At 39.8% G+C, this 17,187-nt stretch overlaps 1 protein-coding gene across 1 annotated transcript in view; it reads right to left on the bottom strand.

The window, feature by feature from the left end:
* The window catches only part of LOC127637200 (sarcoplasmic/endoplasmic reticulum calcium ATPase 1-like), a 92,216-nt gene that overhangs the window by 33,477 nt on the left and 41,552 nt on the right, over positions 1-17,187 (bottom strand). Inside the window, exons 5-8 of the mRNA XM_052118153.1 lie at positions 16,095-16,233; positions 5,420-5,500; positions 5,239-5,324; positions 2,568-3,032 (exon numbers count right to left, since the gene is read on the bottom strand). Of these exons, the coding sequence (XP_051974113.1) occupies positions 2,568-3,032; positions 5,239-5,324; positions 5,420-5,500; positions 16,095-16,233 (771 nt within the window). The remainder of the gene's footprint in view (positions 1-2,567; positions 3,033-5,238; positions 5,325-5,419; positions 5,501-16,094; positions 16,234-17,187) is intronic.

The following is a 17,187-nucleotide window of genomic DNA, read 5'->3' as shown; positions in this document are numbered from 1 at the left end:
CACATAGGGAACTCCCTGCTGTTAAACACAGTAGAAACCTCGGGCAGACACACATAGCCCAGCACACACACACATACACATGCCCTGAGGTATTACAACAAGGGATACAACATCCCCACTCCATGGAACATGATTGAACTCAGCAAAACACACACACGCCCACACATATAGACACAAACATACAAAGACCAACTTTCTTTACAAACACTGAAAACAATGGCAAAGATGACAATGGAAATGCTAGGGACTGTTTTATATAAAAATTGTTCTTCTGGAAACAACAGCAAAAAAAAGCTGTTATGTGACCACAATATTACAATCATAATTTTTCAATTTAAATCATAAAGGTCACAAGACCTGAAGCGAGAGATGCAAGGAGACTGATATATGAATAAAAGTAAGGAGCAGACTATAGAAAGAAAACAAAGAATTCATTATTCAAGCTTTTCCTGCTCTGCAAAATACATTGAAACAAATTTTCAATTAGAAAAAGATATATAAAAGGCCTGAACTTAGAACCAGTTCTCATGTGACTGAATGTGACCAAAAGCTTGTGGTCTTCATGGATCCACGACTACAGTGGCAGAAGTCTCTTATCAGCAGCAACATAATGGGAAAGATGGTGCAATCGAGCCCTGCTGACCTGTCTGTACAAGTTTTGAGGATTTCTTTACTGCATACATACAAACATAAAACTTGAGTGACTGATTGTTGCACACATCCTGGCTCTTTGGTACAACATTAAAGGTACCACAACACTACATTGCTCTTCAAGGGTACCTTTAAGAGATTCTCTGTCTAGCACATCAAAAGAAACTTTAGGTACTAATGGTTAAGGCATTGAACATGACCTCTCTGGGATGTTCAAGAGTCTCTTGGCCAGAGTAATGGGGCTGAAATGATGATTACATCGCCTTAAAACATAAGGGGAAAAGTCAATCAAAAATACTGATCAAATTGTTTGTTCTGACGGAGTTAGCTTACTGTGTATTGCATGTGCATCTGGCCTCAGAAGGCAGGGCAGTGCCAACACAAACACGGATGCTTACTTTTCTCTCTAAAGAGAACATAAAGGTGTGAGTGGGAGGAATGTAAAAAATGTATTCTATGGAAAACAAGCATATAATTCTGTGGTAGTGCTTATGGGTTTGTCTTGGTCAACTAGATAGATAAACCAACTGTTTACATGTAGGCAAATGACAACGTCGCTGTGAGGGATAGACTTACAGTCTCTTCAATGTGCTGTACTGCAGTTTAAAAATTTTTGGATCTTTCCACGGAAAAAACATTGATAGACGAACATTCAGTATACAAAAACCTCCAGACAACACGAGTTGTGGAAAATTAGATGTGATCTGGGGGCTTTATAGAGCTTTATACCATTCATGTCATTGAAAAGATGATAAGTTTAGTCTATCCCTCACAGACTCTTTGTCATTCCCATTAAAAAAGGGAAAGATGGCTCTATTGTGAATAAAGTCTATACTGATAGGTAATATTGGGAACACTACAGGTAGGTACTGAGCTTTAGTTTACAGGAACATGTGAGTAAGAAGATAACTAAACAGGAAAGAAAGATAATGGCTTCAGTGGGGTTGAAACAAAGTTGTATCCCCATGTCTCACTTTGTTGCTCTCAGTCTGTAATATTGGCTTCATAAACAGCCTAGAATGTCTTCTTGTGAATAAACCCCTAACTAAAGCCCTAACCCCTAGCTTCTCAGACTAGAACAAAAGTGTGGAAAAAATACCATAGACTTACTGTACACTGAAGAGGGCTCTGAGACATATTTAGGGAACTGAATATCAAAAAGACTTGGGGGTGGCCTTTTATGACTTGGGACTTTGATCAACCAACTAGTAATGCCCTGGCCACCACCTAGAACACCATAGCACTGAAGCAGTGACTTTTGCACAGGCAAGAACCACTCACATTTTCTCCAGAAAATGTGAAAGTCTAGTTTCAAAGTGCCACTATAATTGTGTACACTGCCTTTGAACCAGCTCTGGATTGATATTTGGCATTTGACCAGTTTGGTATTTCTAACTCTATCTCACCTCTCATGTTCTGCCTGACATGTTTTTCTGGTCTTCCATATGGCAGTCAGAGAAGCTGCAGCCATTGCATCACTCTGTATGAGTGGCACTGGAACAGCATCAAAGACATGCTCTGATAGTTAACACTACCGTAGCACACCATCTGCCAGTGCTTCAGAAACTCTCTGACCTGAAAGGCCTCTTTAAAAATGGGGGAATTCTTTAAGCGAATCCATCACAAATCAAATTTTGGCTTGAAAATAGAATAGAACTCTTAAAACAAACTCCAAAATTGGAGTTCACTGACTTGATGAGAGTCGAACATACACTTTGGCTCTGGTTGCAGTAGAAAATAAATCACCTCTTGTGAATATACAAATAAAAAAGAAAAACAATTAAGCTCACATAAGACCATATGTCAGCAAAAGACTGAGGATGAAAAATGAAGCAGTCATCAACCTAGACATAAAAGTTCTGACACTGAATGAGACACCAATCTCTGCATCTGGCACAGACAGCAGCATCACTCACCCTGCAGACAGACATCTGGTTGGTCGTCAGGGTTCCCGTCTTGTCTGAGCAGATAACTGAGGTGCATCCCAGTGTCTCAACTGAAGGCAGTGAACGGACAATGGCATTTTTCTTGGCCATGCGACGGGTGCCCAGTGCCAGGCAGGTGGTGATAACAGCTGGCAGACCTTCTGGTATTGCCGCCACTGCCAAGGCCACAGCTATCTTGAAGTAGTAGATGGCACCTCTGATCCAGGAGCCACCATGGACAGGGTCGGCGAAATGGCCGATGTTAATGACCCAAACGGCGATGCAGATGAGGGTGATGACCTTTGAGAGCTGTTGGCTGAACTCATCCAGCTTCTGCTGCAGCGGAGTCTTTTCTTGTTCGGTGGCTGCCATCTGATTACGGATCTTTCCGATTTCGGTAGAAACGCCAGTGGAGACAACAATACCGATCGCCCGACCCGCAGCAATGTTTGTGCCCTTTTGGAAAAGATGAGCACATGAATACATTAACATGTGTATGAATGAGTACACCACAAGATGAAGCCACCATAAGACCTTTCAAATCTAAATTTACACTTTTTCTGATCTCTTTACAGGCTTGTATGGAAACAACAACAGCATCAGAGGTTCCTTGTTGGTCCCGTATAATTTTATAAAATATAGCTTGGAAAATCCATTGACTTATGTGGAGTGTAACTTACTTGGCCATAATGTCATTAGGGACATTTTCCCCTAATGCAAGACTGCATCTTTCATTACCATGATGTGTTGGAAAATGTGTAAAGCTGCATTTTAAAAGCACATCAGCCAAGTAGAATTTGTTATAAGTGACCAAAGATGACAACATTAACTCTGATGTTATGCTATCATTAGGATTACGACTACGGCTGCCACGATTATGCAATCATGAAAATGGACAATTACAGCATTCAACTTAAGTCTGCTCCTGTTGCGTCAATGGTTTGTATTTACAACGTGTTTTGCAGTGGTTCATTGTTTACCGGTTGACCAATCTCAGACCATGTCCGTTTTAAAATGAAATGGCAATGGCCAATCAAAGACGCTTAAACTAGTCCACCGACCTATCAGTAATGACATCTGATCCTAGTGCGCAAGTTTTAAAATGTCTGATGCCCAGATGCTTGCTTTACAGTATGTTTCACCTCTGTTCATGGTGGCACACCAAAATGAATACTGAAGAAACATCCCCGGACACCTGAAAAGAAGCTGTAGAACGAAATTGAAAAGCAGTTTGGAATTAGTTTGGATTCATTACATACTGTGCCGCTTGCTTGCAAAACACATGATAACGCACAGCAAATGAGCAACGCAACTAAACTAGAATGCTCCCGTTCTAATCGAGGCATAGACGTGGTGTAAAAATGTATTTATCATGTTAATTATGAAGCTTTGTTTTTAAATAAGAGCATTCCAGAGAGTGTAGAACCTGTGCGGAGCATCAGTGAGCTCCTTCTGAACTGCAGGGCTCAAACAGTATACCTCAAACCTGCAGTGACAGCAGTCATGTAATGTTGCTCGATTTCGGTGTACAATTTAAAAAACAAATTATAAACTACTCATGTTAATAAGTAGGCCAATGTGAATTTGATTTGTTCAAAATAGTTATAAAGTAATACAGCTTAACAGATTTGAGCTTGTTTTGGAGGTGTAGTTAACAAAGAATATGGCATTTTCCAGGAATCACAGTCATTGTTAATCGCATCTGTAGATTAAAAATTTAAAGGAATTGCACAAACTTAGATTGCAAATGGCTCTTTTTAATTTCAAAAGTGCAACCGCTGAGGCCAAATATGATCTAATGATGATCTTACATGAACAAGATCACCACTGAAGATCTAAAGGGATGAATAGTCAATTGTCTCGCCACCACAGAACTTACTGAACACAGTAAGTAACTTGGTCTATTTAAATCGACTGTTAATAAGTTTGAATATTGAACATGTCATAATATTTACTGTACGACCAATAATTTAAGCAGTAATTTAGCAATAATTAAATTTAATTTCTTATATAGCACAGATATCCATTTAAAATAAATTTATTAGGCTTACCATTACCAAACATTATTGCAATATCTAATGCTTAAAAGATGCTTAAAAGAAACTGGAGCTCACCATTGAAATCTGCTACTCTGAAGAACCGCATGATTGCCTATTTTGTGACATCACTGTAATTTAATCTTTCAATCAACAATAATAATTGTGATTACAATATTAAGGGCAATAATTGACAATTAATGTTTTTTGTCATAATCGTGCAGCCCTATCACTCACTAGATCAATAACGTCATCTGAGGTGTTCCCTATTCCCAGAAGATGTTAATGCAATCTAAGTGGATTGAGAGTGAAAAAGGGCATTTCTGCTCAGAGAGATTGAATGATGATAAATAAACAGAGACAGAAAGCGTATATTTAGACTAAGTGCAAAAACAGAGAATGTAAGATGTATTTATCCAACAGTCTAAAGACATTCACCAAACTAGAAATATGAAAGAAAGAAAAAGCAATAAAGACAAAGACAAAAAGTGATTGTTCTATAATACATCCACTGATGTAAAGCTAAGTGAAGGGTACACTGAAAATGTACATGAAGTAATTTATTGCTTATGTAATATGCAAATGAGAAGTATAGTTCTGCTCAAAACAGTAAGTGAAGTGCTTACAGAAAACAGCATGTTCTTCTTATCTTGATTGACAGCTCGAGGGTCTGGCACAGGATCAGTGTGTTTGATAACAGACACAGACTCCCCTAAAAAACACACAGGCGGTTTTAAATTAAGTGACATTGAGAAATGTATAGATTTTATTTATTTTTTTACTTCTCATCCAAGAAGTCCACTGTACCTGTGAGTATTGACTGGTCCACTCTTAAGGTGGTGGATTTGATTGAAGTGATTCTGATATCTGCTGGCACCTTGTCCCCAACTTAAAAATAAAATGGGATAGTAGTTATTTTATCAAAAGGCAGGCAAAGGCACTCTTACCTTTCTGATGAATGAGAGACAGAAAAGAAGAGGTGAGTAGTACATATGCCTGGGGTTATAACTGCAATCATAAATGGGTAATAAGACAATTCAATCATGTCCATGCACTGGACAGCATTCATTTAAGGCTGTTCTTAACCTCGTTTTCCAGGTAAACACTTAATTACAATAGATTGAGGTCAAGACACAAAGCCTGAAAAAGTGACTGAAGCAGAGAGAGAGAGAGAGAGAGAGAGAGAGAGGGCAATAGAGAGACTACAGTAACTTGAACACTGGTCAATATCTGGCTGATGAGAACACAAGGTGTGATCAATACTGGGTTCATCCACTACATTACCAGGAAAAAAAAAACCTTAATATTACAAAAGTAAGAAAAACATGAGGTGGGAAAAGCCCAGGCAGTTGGATGAGAGTTCTTGAAACCATTTAGGCTTTGTGCAGTAAATATTCTGTAGTACCTTGACTTAATTAACCTTTTCTTGTTCTTGCCGAACATCTCATGACATGTTTTTGATATACACCCATCATACAAGCTGCAGGGATAAACACAATCTGCTTGTGTATTCACAGCTCATACACATAATTCTACAGCAAATCAGAATCTAAAATCTAGCTTATTAAAAATCAGCAAGTACCAGAAATTAGGCTCTTTCTGAAAACTGTACTAAACATACATTTTCCCAATCTATTTGTGAACCATGGCATGGAGTGGTGGTGGTGTAGTAGTCTAATGCACATAACTGGTAAACTGGTAATCAGAAAGTTGCTGGTTCGATCCCCACAGCCACCACCATTGTGTCCTTGAGTAAGACACTTAACTCCAGGTTGCTCTGGGGGGGATTGTCCCTGTAATAAGTGCACTGTAAGTCGCTTTGGATAAAAGTGTCTGCCAAATGCATAAATGTAAATGTAAATGTATACACAAGTAATGTTGAATAACTAGGCCTGCACGGAATCTGAGCCCACATTGAGACTCATCCCCTTTTCCCACTGTAAAACAGGTCCTGGGCCAGGACAAAGAGGCAGCAAGGGCACAAAAGGCACTTCAGCGTCATCATAATTATATTCCATTTAAACCCCAAGCCTTAGCTGGACGTGCCTGGGGGCAGAAAGTTATGGAAAAGAGCAGACACACTTCCCATTAGTATATTATGCACTATCTGTTAGAAAAACACTGCATGAGAGGTCAGGACAATGTAGAGAATGTTCCCATTTTTTTTTTCCAAATAATTGTTCCAGTCTTTTATGATTACTGGATTTTATAAAGACCACACTTACAAAAATATATAAATACATAAATATTTTAGAGATGAGCATATATAAAAAGATCTACCGTACATTTACAATAGCAATTTCCATGACTTTTCCAAGTCTGGAAATCACAATTTTAAAGGAACTGTTCACCAAAAATTTAAATTCTGTCATAACCTTCATGTTGCCTTACTTTGAATCTTAAAAAGGATCCAAGAGTTGGTCCACAAGGCTCACGTAAAAGGAAGAATCAATATATTGATGGCCTATCTCTCTGCAAATCTTTTCCTTGGTCACTGTCATCTTGCATAACACTATAATGCAAAGTATCCCCCTCCTTTCTAACTGTTTCACACTTTATCTGCTATTCTGCTTGTCAGACATGATTTCTCAAACTCAGCCACACGATCTCTCATCCTCCCACATTGTAGGAATGGCTAACATCAGCCTGGGGTCTCGGCCAAGAGAGAGAACAACCCCATCAGGGGCTGCTCTGTGTGGGTGTGGGATAGAGAGGGCATGGTGGGCAGGAACCAATTCCACTCCCAGAACAACAGACCTCTCTCTTCCATTCTTCATCCTTGCACTCCTGCGGTACATACTCTCTCTCTCTTCCCCCAAGGCGTTGTCTCCCACCCACTCCTTCTCACTGTGAATGGGTACTGAACCCATCTAAATGCTAATGTGAATGGCTGAAATTTTCCTCCATACCAAGCAAGAATAATGCAAAGTGAGCTAAATATACACATACATTATGACAGTAGATGCCAAGCATCTGATAGCAGGAAACAGACCGGGTAGACACCGGGCATAAACCTGATTAGAACGGGTGACGCGTGCCTTATTGTAAACATCAAATGGTGTAATAACAAAGGTTGGTGAGTTCAAGATATTTGTGAACGCTGATCAAATCTGACCAAGAGCCTGTGGTAAAGAATGAATAATGATGATATGGCTTAAATGTTTTCCTCTAAAGTGAATTCCTTTTCAAACACACATATAGAGTTGATGCTTCATTTTTACTCATCCCGAAGAGAGGGGCAGCCACCAAGTGACAGAGCCACAAAGAAAACTGAAAAAGCCATGACTGAACTCTTCCAAAATCTTCAGGCTTCTTATAAACACCCACTAGTGCAGTGGGAATGTTATTTTTGAGTCTTCAAAAAAGCTTAGGGAAAGTTCCACTTTGGACACTGTGATCACCGCAACCATAACTTTGGCCTAACGGTTACACACTGCTGGGCTGACTGGAAATTAAAAGTGTAAATAATTCTATAAATATCAATAGCACTCATGCATGCAAAAAAGAGAGAGTGGCTGAACGCTGCGTTTTCCGACCTCCAATTCTATTGGCAGTGGTCTGCGGCAAAAGTTCCGATGGAATTGCCACTCACTGATGGTGGATGCAGGAAGGACTCCACAGTGAGAAGGGAACGGTGAGGCTATAGAAGAGTGAGTGAGTCGTATTTTTGGTTACCATTTATTTTGGTAAATTTTTCCAATCAATTTATTTTTCCAATGTGGAATTTTCATTCAACCTCTAGAAAAAGTGAAAGGGTTTTGAAGTAGAGGCTGTTGTGTGTTTGTTTACACTTGTTTGATGGTGCTTAGCAACAAGATTATATAACTGAAGCAGTGGGGTTAGATAGAATACATTTTGAAATATTTAATACGATGTAGTTGACAACACCTCTGTCCTGCCAGCACTTCCCACTTACTGAACACGACCTGCTACAATTATAACAAATGAAATCAGCACAGGCAACTCAGCATGTGTGTGTGTCTACACTCTTTAGTCGATTTTAATGGCTGTAAACCCAGACAGATTGAAAGAGATGAGCTGAGAGCCATCTCCCTTTCCCCCCCCTTTGTCCATGACTGCCAACTACAAGAAGATCCCCTTCAGACCTATAGAGTGAAAACAGCTCTACTCTTCTCCCACTGGACCAATTTACTTCATTAAATTTTTTGTTCAGTTTTTAGACTGGGAAGTTCTCAAGGCCTCAAGATGAGGAAAAAGCCTAAAATCCAACTTATGGGCCGACATTGTTTTTTATTTAAATGTTCTGCAGTCCTTTAGCAACTATGTTACACAGTGCTACACAACAAAGAGACAAGCAATAAAACATTTTTTCCAAGATAATCTGAGTTCCCCTTCTGTCACTCACCCAACGTTGTGTCGAATGAAGTGACACAAGGGGTCTTCCTGGGACGCAAAACATACCTCTGAACCTGAGAAAAGGCTAATGTCAAGTTGGCAGACAGAATTTGCATGTCCCGCCCCAGATATATGGTATAAAGGGAAGCGGGGCAGCGCTTTTCAGTCAAAATCCCTGTGATGTATTTCCAGCGGTACGGTCCCCCTGTCGGTGGACTCGCGTTTCCCTTGGGCAGCCCCGCTGCCCCGGTCGCCGTGCTTGTAGAGTCCCCCCTCATTAGGCTGTACCTACCACCGCGCCATTTCCCACGTACGGTTGCACAACCCTCGTGGTGTATTTACCACATGTTACCTCCCCCTAGACTGGGCAGGATGTGGCCTCCGCAGGGTCTTTTCTCCCTGAAAGAATAGGACCGGGAAAGACTGCCTTCCCAGATGCATTTCATAGCGTTAAGATAGCCAGGGCGGGAGCCGGGGAACTTAAGGTCTGTATGTGACATCTCTTTTGGGGTGTTGGGGAGGGCTACGTGCAGCCAACACAGTTGCCTCTAGCACGCAGTAGCCTGCTTGCACCTGTCTTGACAGTTCACGTAACACGGTCAGTGCATGTCGTTTTTATATGGGACCCCTTGTGTCACTTCATTTCACACAACGTTGAGTGAGTGACAGAAGGGGAATGTCATGGTTACTGTTGTAACCTCTGTTCCCCGAGGGAAGGAACGAGATGCTGTGTCCCTCCTGCCACAGCACTAGACCTACCACTGTAAATGGCCGTACCTTATTTTCGGCTCCTCAGTGCAAAATCCTGACTGGTACTCGCTGCCCCGCTTCCCTTTATACCCGTATGTCCGGGGCGGGGCATGCAAATTCTGTCTGCCAACTTGACATTGACACAGGTTCAGAGGTACGTTTGGCAACCCAGGAACACCCCTTGTGTCACTTCATTCAACACAACGTCTCGTTCCTTCCCTCGGGGAATGGAGGTTACAACAGAACCTATGACGTTTTTGCCCTTAACATGCACAAACTGTAACAGGAGACATGGAACAAGACATGTCTGGTGGTTGCTTTGTTTTGAAATCTCAATGGCTCAAAGTATTGCTCAACAAAGGGGTATATTAAACATAAATTATGGTTTGATTGGCTGTGACAAAAGAGATGGTTGTTGACTTTAGGAGAGCACAGAGTGACCACTCTCCGCTGAACATTGATGGCTCCTCTGTGGAGATCGTCAAGAGCACCAGATTCCTTGTTGTTCACCTGGCGAAGAACCTCACCTGGTCCCTCAACACCAGCTCTATTACCCAGAAAGCCCAGCAGCATCTCTACTTTCTTCGAAAAGTTTGACACACACACACACACACATGTCCTGAGTTGCACTTTAATTTTGTCACTTTATAACTGGCTGCTACCTCAATAACTGCTATATGCATAGAACACTATCTCATAGTATGTTATGTTTACATTTGGCATTTTTAGAAACTGTCATCTTTTACACTACTGTGTACTGGTTGGCACTGCACTGTCTCTCACTCTGTCTATTGTCCTGTTCATTGTTAGTAATTTACTGTACTTATCGTACTTTTGCACACGTTTGCACGTGCACTTTATATAGGTTATTTAGTCTGTGTAGTCTCATGTGGTTCTGGGTTTGTCCTATCTTGTTTTATGTAGCACCATGGTCCTGGAGGAACGTTGTCTCGTTTCGCTGTGTACTGTACTAACTAAATGGTTGAAACGACAATAAAAACCTCTTGACTTGACTTGATCTTGTCACTTCGTAGCAAAATTTTGGCTTTAAGTGAAAAAAAAAATAAACATTACAAAATTCTTGAAGCAACAAAACATTCACCAAAAATCTAGTTCTAGCAAACATGCAACAAAAAGGCAACTCATTATATTCACATGCTTAAAGTTTGCACCACTTAAACGGTAATGGTGGTGCAAGTGAGTGGTGAACGTAATGTAATGTGTAGCTAGCTTTTGGCAAAAATTTTGAATTTGCCACTACTGGCAAACACTTCAATGACAAACCTGTGGCAACAATGAAGAGCTTCAGGTCCAGATTAAGGCTCCTTTGTGCCCCTGAGCATTAAAACCAAGAGTGCCCCAGAAAATAAAAAAGTGAAAGCCCAATTCATTTAAATCTCATGATGTTTTTTGTCACGAGAAATATTTGAAAATTCTAAGTATTCATACTTGATGATGTAGATCCCACCATGCAATCTCTATAAATGGTATTTAATAAAATCCTTATACCAGTATCATAAAGGACTGTGATTGGTCGATCCTGACCAGCACTAACTTGAGGCCATCAAACTAGTTTCAGCAGCAGTCTGGACAATAATTTGTACCCAAATAATGATAAAAATTGTAAATAATATATAATATTTGCATATAAAACCAGCACATTGAAATTAATACACCTAATTCAATATAGCTATCATTTAAAAACATTTAAAAAAAACAATACTGCATTGCGTGGTGCCTCTGTGGACGCAGTGCCCCTTGGCATGTGCCCAACTACCCTTATGGTTAATCCAGCCCTGGTTTGATGCAAAGCTCATTTGAATGTGAAAATAATGAGTGGTAAATTTTAAGCATGTCTGCCAGAGGGGTTTGCAAGAACTCTAGAATTTTGTAAGGGTTGTATTTATTAGGACAGTATTATGAGAAGGACTGATCCTAATGAAACTATGGAATGTGGTGAAACAAGCAAACACAATTTCAATGTGTCAAAGTGAAGTTAGGTAGCCATTTAACATGTCTGTCAGTCTGACCTTAGCATGGGAAGGGAGTCTGGGAGACTGGTTACCATGGTGACACGCCCTGTAGGTGTCAGGGTTTGTCTGACAGCTTAAGTGTGTGCGGAGGAGAATCTGGCCTCTGGAACGTGGGATTGTCAAGCATAAAACCAAGTATCGCACCTTAACAAAGAGCTGCTTGTTACCGCCATGCTAAGACATCTTATCCCATCTTTTCTCCATCTCCAATTCTGCCCATCTCTCTCTCTCTCTCGATGCTATTTATCGCTTCCTCATGCTCATGTGTCTTTCACACTTTCTCACTCTCGCCCCAATCTCCCTTCTCTGCCTCCCTCACACATCTACATCTTCTCGTGTACACTCATTCACTCTCACTCCCCAGCCTCCCACACACACTCTCTCATCCCAGTCTCTGACATTTTTTTACTCTCTGGCTTATACTCCCATTCACAAGTAAACAGCGATGTGGCCATTGCTATGTTTCTGAATGAATGCAACCGCTCTTGATCATGAATCTGAGAATCTTGCCGTGTTACCTTGAGGATTTTTATATTACACGTCCTATCTTTCTCTTTGTTTTCAGCAGGGTATTGTTCTAATAGCAAAAAGGAGAGCATCCCCTCCTCCCTGCCATCTCCACTCCTCTCTTCAGCTCCTTCGTGGCTGACAAATATAAGAGATTGTTCGTTTGTTTGTTTGTTTATTATTCTTTAAATGCCATGTCAGCATCAATGGCTATTTTCATGGCAAGATCAAGGTAAGTAAAACAAGACATACAATAGAATAACTTTTAATTTTACAACAATAACAACAAAAACTATATAATATCCTTCGATTAGACATTTGATAAAAATTCTAACATTTTTCCTGGTGAGACTTGGAAATTGTTAGTAAGTACAGGTTTAAAGAAACAAACTGTGATTACATTAAAGCCAAGACCCTATACTATATCTATGTGTGATGCACCGATACTGTGCTGGTTGGGCCTTAACAAAATTACAACAGATCTATTTTTATCTAAGTGTCTACATATGTTGGCAGGATCACCAAAAGAGAGTGGCCACAGGTGTGTGTGTGTGTGTGTGTGTGTGTGTGTGTGTGTGTGTGTGTGTGTGTGTGTGTGTGTGTGTGTGTGTGTGTGTGTGTGTGTGTGTGCAAATGTTCTTTTCACTGGTCAAAAAGCGTGTTCTGTTTTAAGACTGCAATTGATGACTTTAAGCATGAGTCCAGCCGGTTTTATACTGTCTTCCTTGATTTCAGTGATACATTTGGAACTCTTGCTCATAACATCATGATCAGAGCACTGGAAGAGATACAGTTGCCACAGGTGTTTATTGATCTTGTGAAAGGCATTTATAAGGACTATAAGTCATTTGTGGTAAATAACTTACAGACCCAATTCCTCTTCACATAGGCATAAAGACAGGATGTCCAACGAGTGTAGTTAATTTTGTGCTGGCTACTATCCAGTGGCTGAATTGGATGTATCAGTGTGTGCCACCTGACGTGATTTCTCCAGACCCTGTTCATGGATATGCTGATGATGTACAGCTCTCATTCTGTCAGGAGAGTGTCATAAATAACATGATTTTGAAAGACTGACTCTTTTCTGGAATGGCCTGGCCTGCGAGTGAATGAGTCTAAATGTGCTGTATTTTATGAGAGGAGTGGGGGTAATTGATGGTATCACTCAAAGTCTGATAAACCTCCCATCTTTACAATCAATAGTCAACCTGTGCATGTGTGAGACATATACATTCCTAGGACACATATTTTATGTGGCCAGTGAATGGAAGGAGCAGGTTGATGAAATAATAGCGGAATACTCAATTCAAATTGACCTGATTGATTCATCCCCGCTGCCACTCACAATGAAACTTGAAGCAATAGGTCAGGTAGCACTGTCAAAAATACGCCATCTCTTTGAAAAAGTCCACATTCCAAGAAAACAAATCTTTTTGGGGTTAAAGAAGAAACCAAGTGGTAAACTAGACACACACTCTGCTGGATTTGGAGTCTGGTCTGATTGGTCTGATCTGAATGATCTTTGCTGCTGGACAGGTGTTAGTTTGGAGTGGAAATGGTCCTCCTCTGAGCCATTGACATTGATAACTGACGCATTGGATTCAGTCAGGGCAACTGTGAGCCAAACTGGAACATTGTAACAGCTTCCAGAGACTAATGCATGCAGACATCTTTAAGACTTGTACAAACAGCAGCAAAAGCTCCACTGAAATTGACTGAAATTGCAGGGGAAACTGCAATGTCTCTCTTCAGCTAATCACTCAGTTTCTCACTCAATATTGAGAAATTCCGCAATTGATGAGGACATTATTAGATTCACAATAAAAGCAAGACTACAAGTCTTGCCAACAAGGTTGAATCTTTCTATATGGTTTCCAGATAGACATGTCTCCAGCTGTTTACACCACAATAATGAAGTAACTGAATCCTTGTATGTGAGTCATGTATTAAATGAGTGTCAAACATATAAGGACATAACAGAATTGTAGATTTGTTGACTGAAAATGTACCTTGTGCTACCTCTGGTATATTTAAAACACTCTTCTGTTAAATCTGACATGTTTAAAATGTGTATAAATCCTGATGTATTCTCAAACTTAACAGCAAACACCCCAGATGTCATCATTGTAAATGCGATGCAACAGCGAGTATTTGTGCTGGAAGTGGGGTGTGCGTTTGGCAATAGTCTAGAGGAGGTCTTTTTCACTAAACTGTTTAAATACCAATCACTCGTTCAGTGTATTAACAACATTGGGTATAAGTGTCAACTCTTAATCTTTATTTTTGGGAGTCTAGGTCATGTACACAGGCTTGCAGTGAGGGGTTACAGGTTACAGGTATGTCCAAAAGGAAGGCCAAACAGCTGGCCAGATATTGTTCTGTATCAGCCATTATTGGTAGTCACAGTGTGTGGAGGAAGCGTTGTTATATGTAACTTTTTTAATTTCTATGTCAAGTGGATATAAATAAATATTTAAAATGTGTATGTGGGTGGTTTACGAGGAAATTTGTTTAGGTTACAAATTAGTAATTTCAACGGTATTATACTATAAATGTGGTTTATCAGGACATTTCTTATATCCTCATAATTCAAATCGCTTAAAAACATATTAAATATGTTTTTTTTTTGAAAATGTAAAAATGCAGAAATTTTTCTGTGAGGGTTAGGTTAAGGGGTAGGGTTAGCGAATAGAATCTATAGTTTGTACAGTATAAAACTCATTATGTCTATGGAGAGTCCTCATAAGGATAGCCGCACCAACGTGTGTGTAAGACACAGGCAAACCTGCAGCCACATCAAGACAGTTGGACAGACAGCTTAAAAAAAAAGGAGGGCTGCATATTTCAACAAGAGGTGAGTGTGAGGAAGGTAGAGTGAGATAGGGAAAGAGTGCTGTAGTTACATTCAAGTTTATACAAAGAACCAAAATACACACATACACATGTGCACACACAGATTTTTCCTGTTTGTCTCTGCTTGGCATCCCTGCACTCACAGAAAAACCACTTATGTAAGAGCCTGGGATAGTCCTGCTCGGCTTTCAACTTATTGGCAAGGAGCCCGTACTCTCATCACACACACACACACACACACATGTTGTGTTTCCATGTTTTATGGGGACTTTCCATAGACATAATGGTTTTTATACTGTACAAACGTTATATTCTATCCCCTAAACCTAACCCTACCCCTAAACCTAACCCTCACAGAAAACTTTCTGCATTTTTACATTTTCAAAAACATAATTTAGTATGATTTATAAGCTGTTTTCCTCATGGGGACCAACAAAATGTCCCCACAAGGTCAAATATTTCGGGTTTTACTATCCTTATGTTGACATTTGGTCCCCACAAAGTGATAAATACACGCTCACACACACACACACACACACACACACACACACACACACACACACACACACACACACACACAGTTTGGTTTCCATGTTTTATGGGGACTTTCCATAGACATAATGGTTTTTATACTGTACAAACTTTATAATCTATCCCCTAAACCTAACCCAACCCCTAAACCTAACCCTCACAGAAAACTTTCTGCATTTTTACATTTTCAAAAAACATCATTTAGTATGATTTATAAGCTGTTTTCCTCATGGGGACCGACAAAATGTCCCCACAAGGTCAAATATTTCGGGTTTTACTATCCTTATGGGGACATCTGGTCCCCACAAAGTGATAAATACACGCTCACACACACACACACACACACACACACACACACACACACACACACACACACACACACACACGAGAGAGAGAGAGAGAGAGAGAGAGAGAAATAGAACTATAAAAAGCAGAAACAGGTCCAAACTTACCAGAAACCTCCACAATATCACCAGGTACAAGGTCTCGAGCTTTGATTCTCTGGACGGCTGTGCGGTTCATGCGGTACACTTTGCCCATTTCTGGCTCATACTCTTTCAGAGCCTCGATGGCATTCTCTGCATTACGCTCCTGAGACCACACAAAACAAAACAGCAATACACCAGAATGACTAGACCAATATTAGATGCAAATAATATTAAAGAAATGTTCCAGTTAAGCTCAATCGACAGAATTTGTTGCAAAATATTAAAAAAAAATATATTAAAAAAAATCTGGGTTACAGTGAGGCAGTAACCATGGAAGTGAATGGGGACAATTTTTGAACGTTAAAATGGTCACTTTTTTATAAGAATAGCCAGAAGACATAAACAATATGCTTGTAAACATAATTTAATGTGAAAGTAAAACTTACTAACCTTTTCTGTGTAAAGTTCTAGCCAGTTTTACCACTTTGTTACCATGACTATGTTCTGCAACCCAACTTTTAAGTATAAAAGCGAAACAGTACAAATATACAGTACTGTGCAAAAGTCTTAGGTCCTTTATATGTACATTTTCACAAAAACATTTATCTTAAAATCATTTTATATATTGTGCTTTTAGTGTATCAGTAGGAAATATACATTTTACATTTCAACATCCCTTTGCAAATAGAAGAACAACAAGGAGCCCTATCTACAGATGGTAGAGCCTGGATCTAAACATCATTGAGTCAGTCTGAGATTACAAGAAGAGTCATAAGCAATTGAGACAAAAGACCGATATATACTTCTGCGTCGAACCTACGGTGTAGGCTATGCGTAGCTATGGCTGCGTGCACCAATTAAATTGTTTTACTGTACGTTCCATCTACGCAGGCCACAACAGTTGTGATTAGTCCACTTTAACCCTCTGGGGTCGGCATTACAGCAGAAATAACTTAAAATACTCTGTCATTTTGGGTCATACAGATAAGTGTAATTTATACGGATACAGATAAGTGTAGCTTAAAATGTCTACTTTTAAATAAAACAATTCAAATTTAAACAAATATTCTCCTGCAATGTAATCTGTATGAAACAAAGTGATGTACAGTTTCTTCTG

The sequence above is a fragment of the Xyrauchen texanus genome, chromosome 4 (genome assembly GCF_025860055.1).
Source record: "Xyrauchen texanus isolate HMW12.3.18 chromosome 4, RBS_HiC_50CHRs, whole genome shotgun sequence".
NCBI classification, from domain to species: Eukaryota; Metazoa; Chordata; class Actinopteri; order Cypriniformes; family Catostomidae; genus Xyrauchen; species Xyrauchen texanus.
This window is presented reverse-complemented; position numbering and strand designations above follow the sequence as displayed.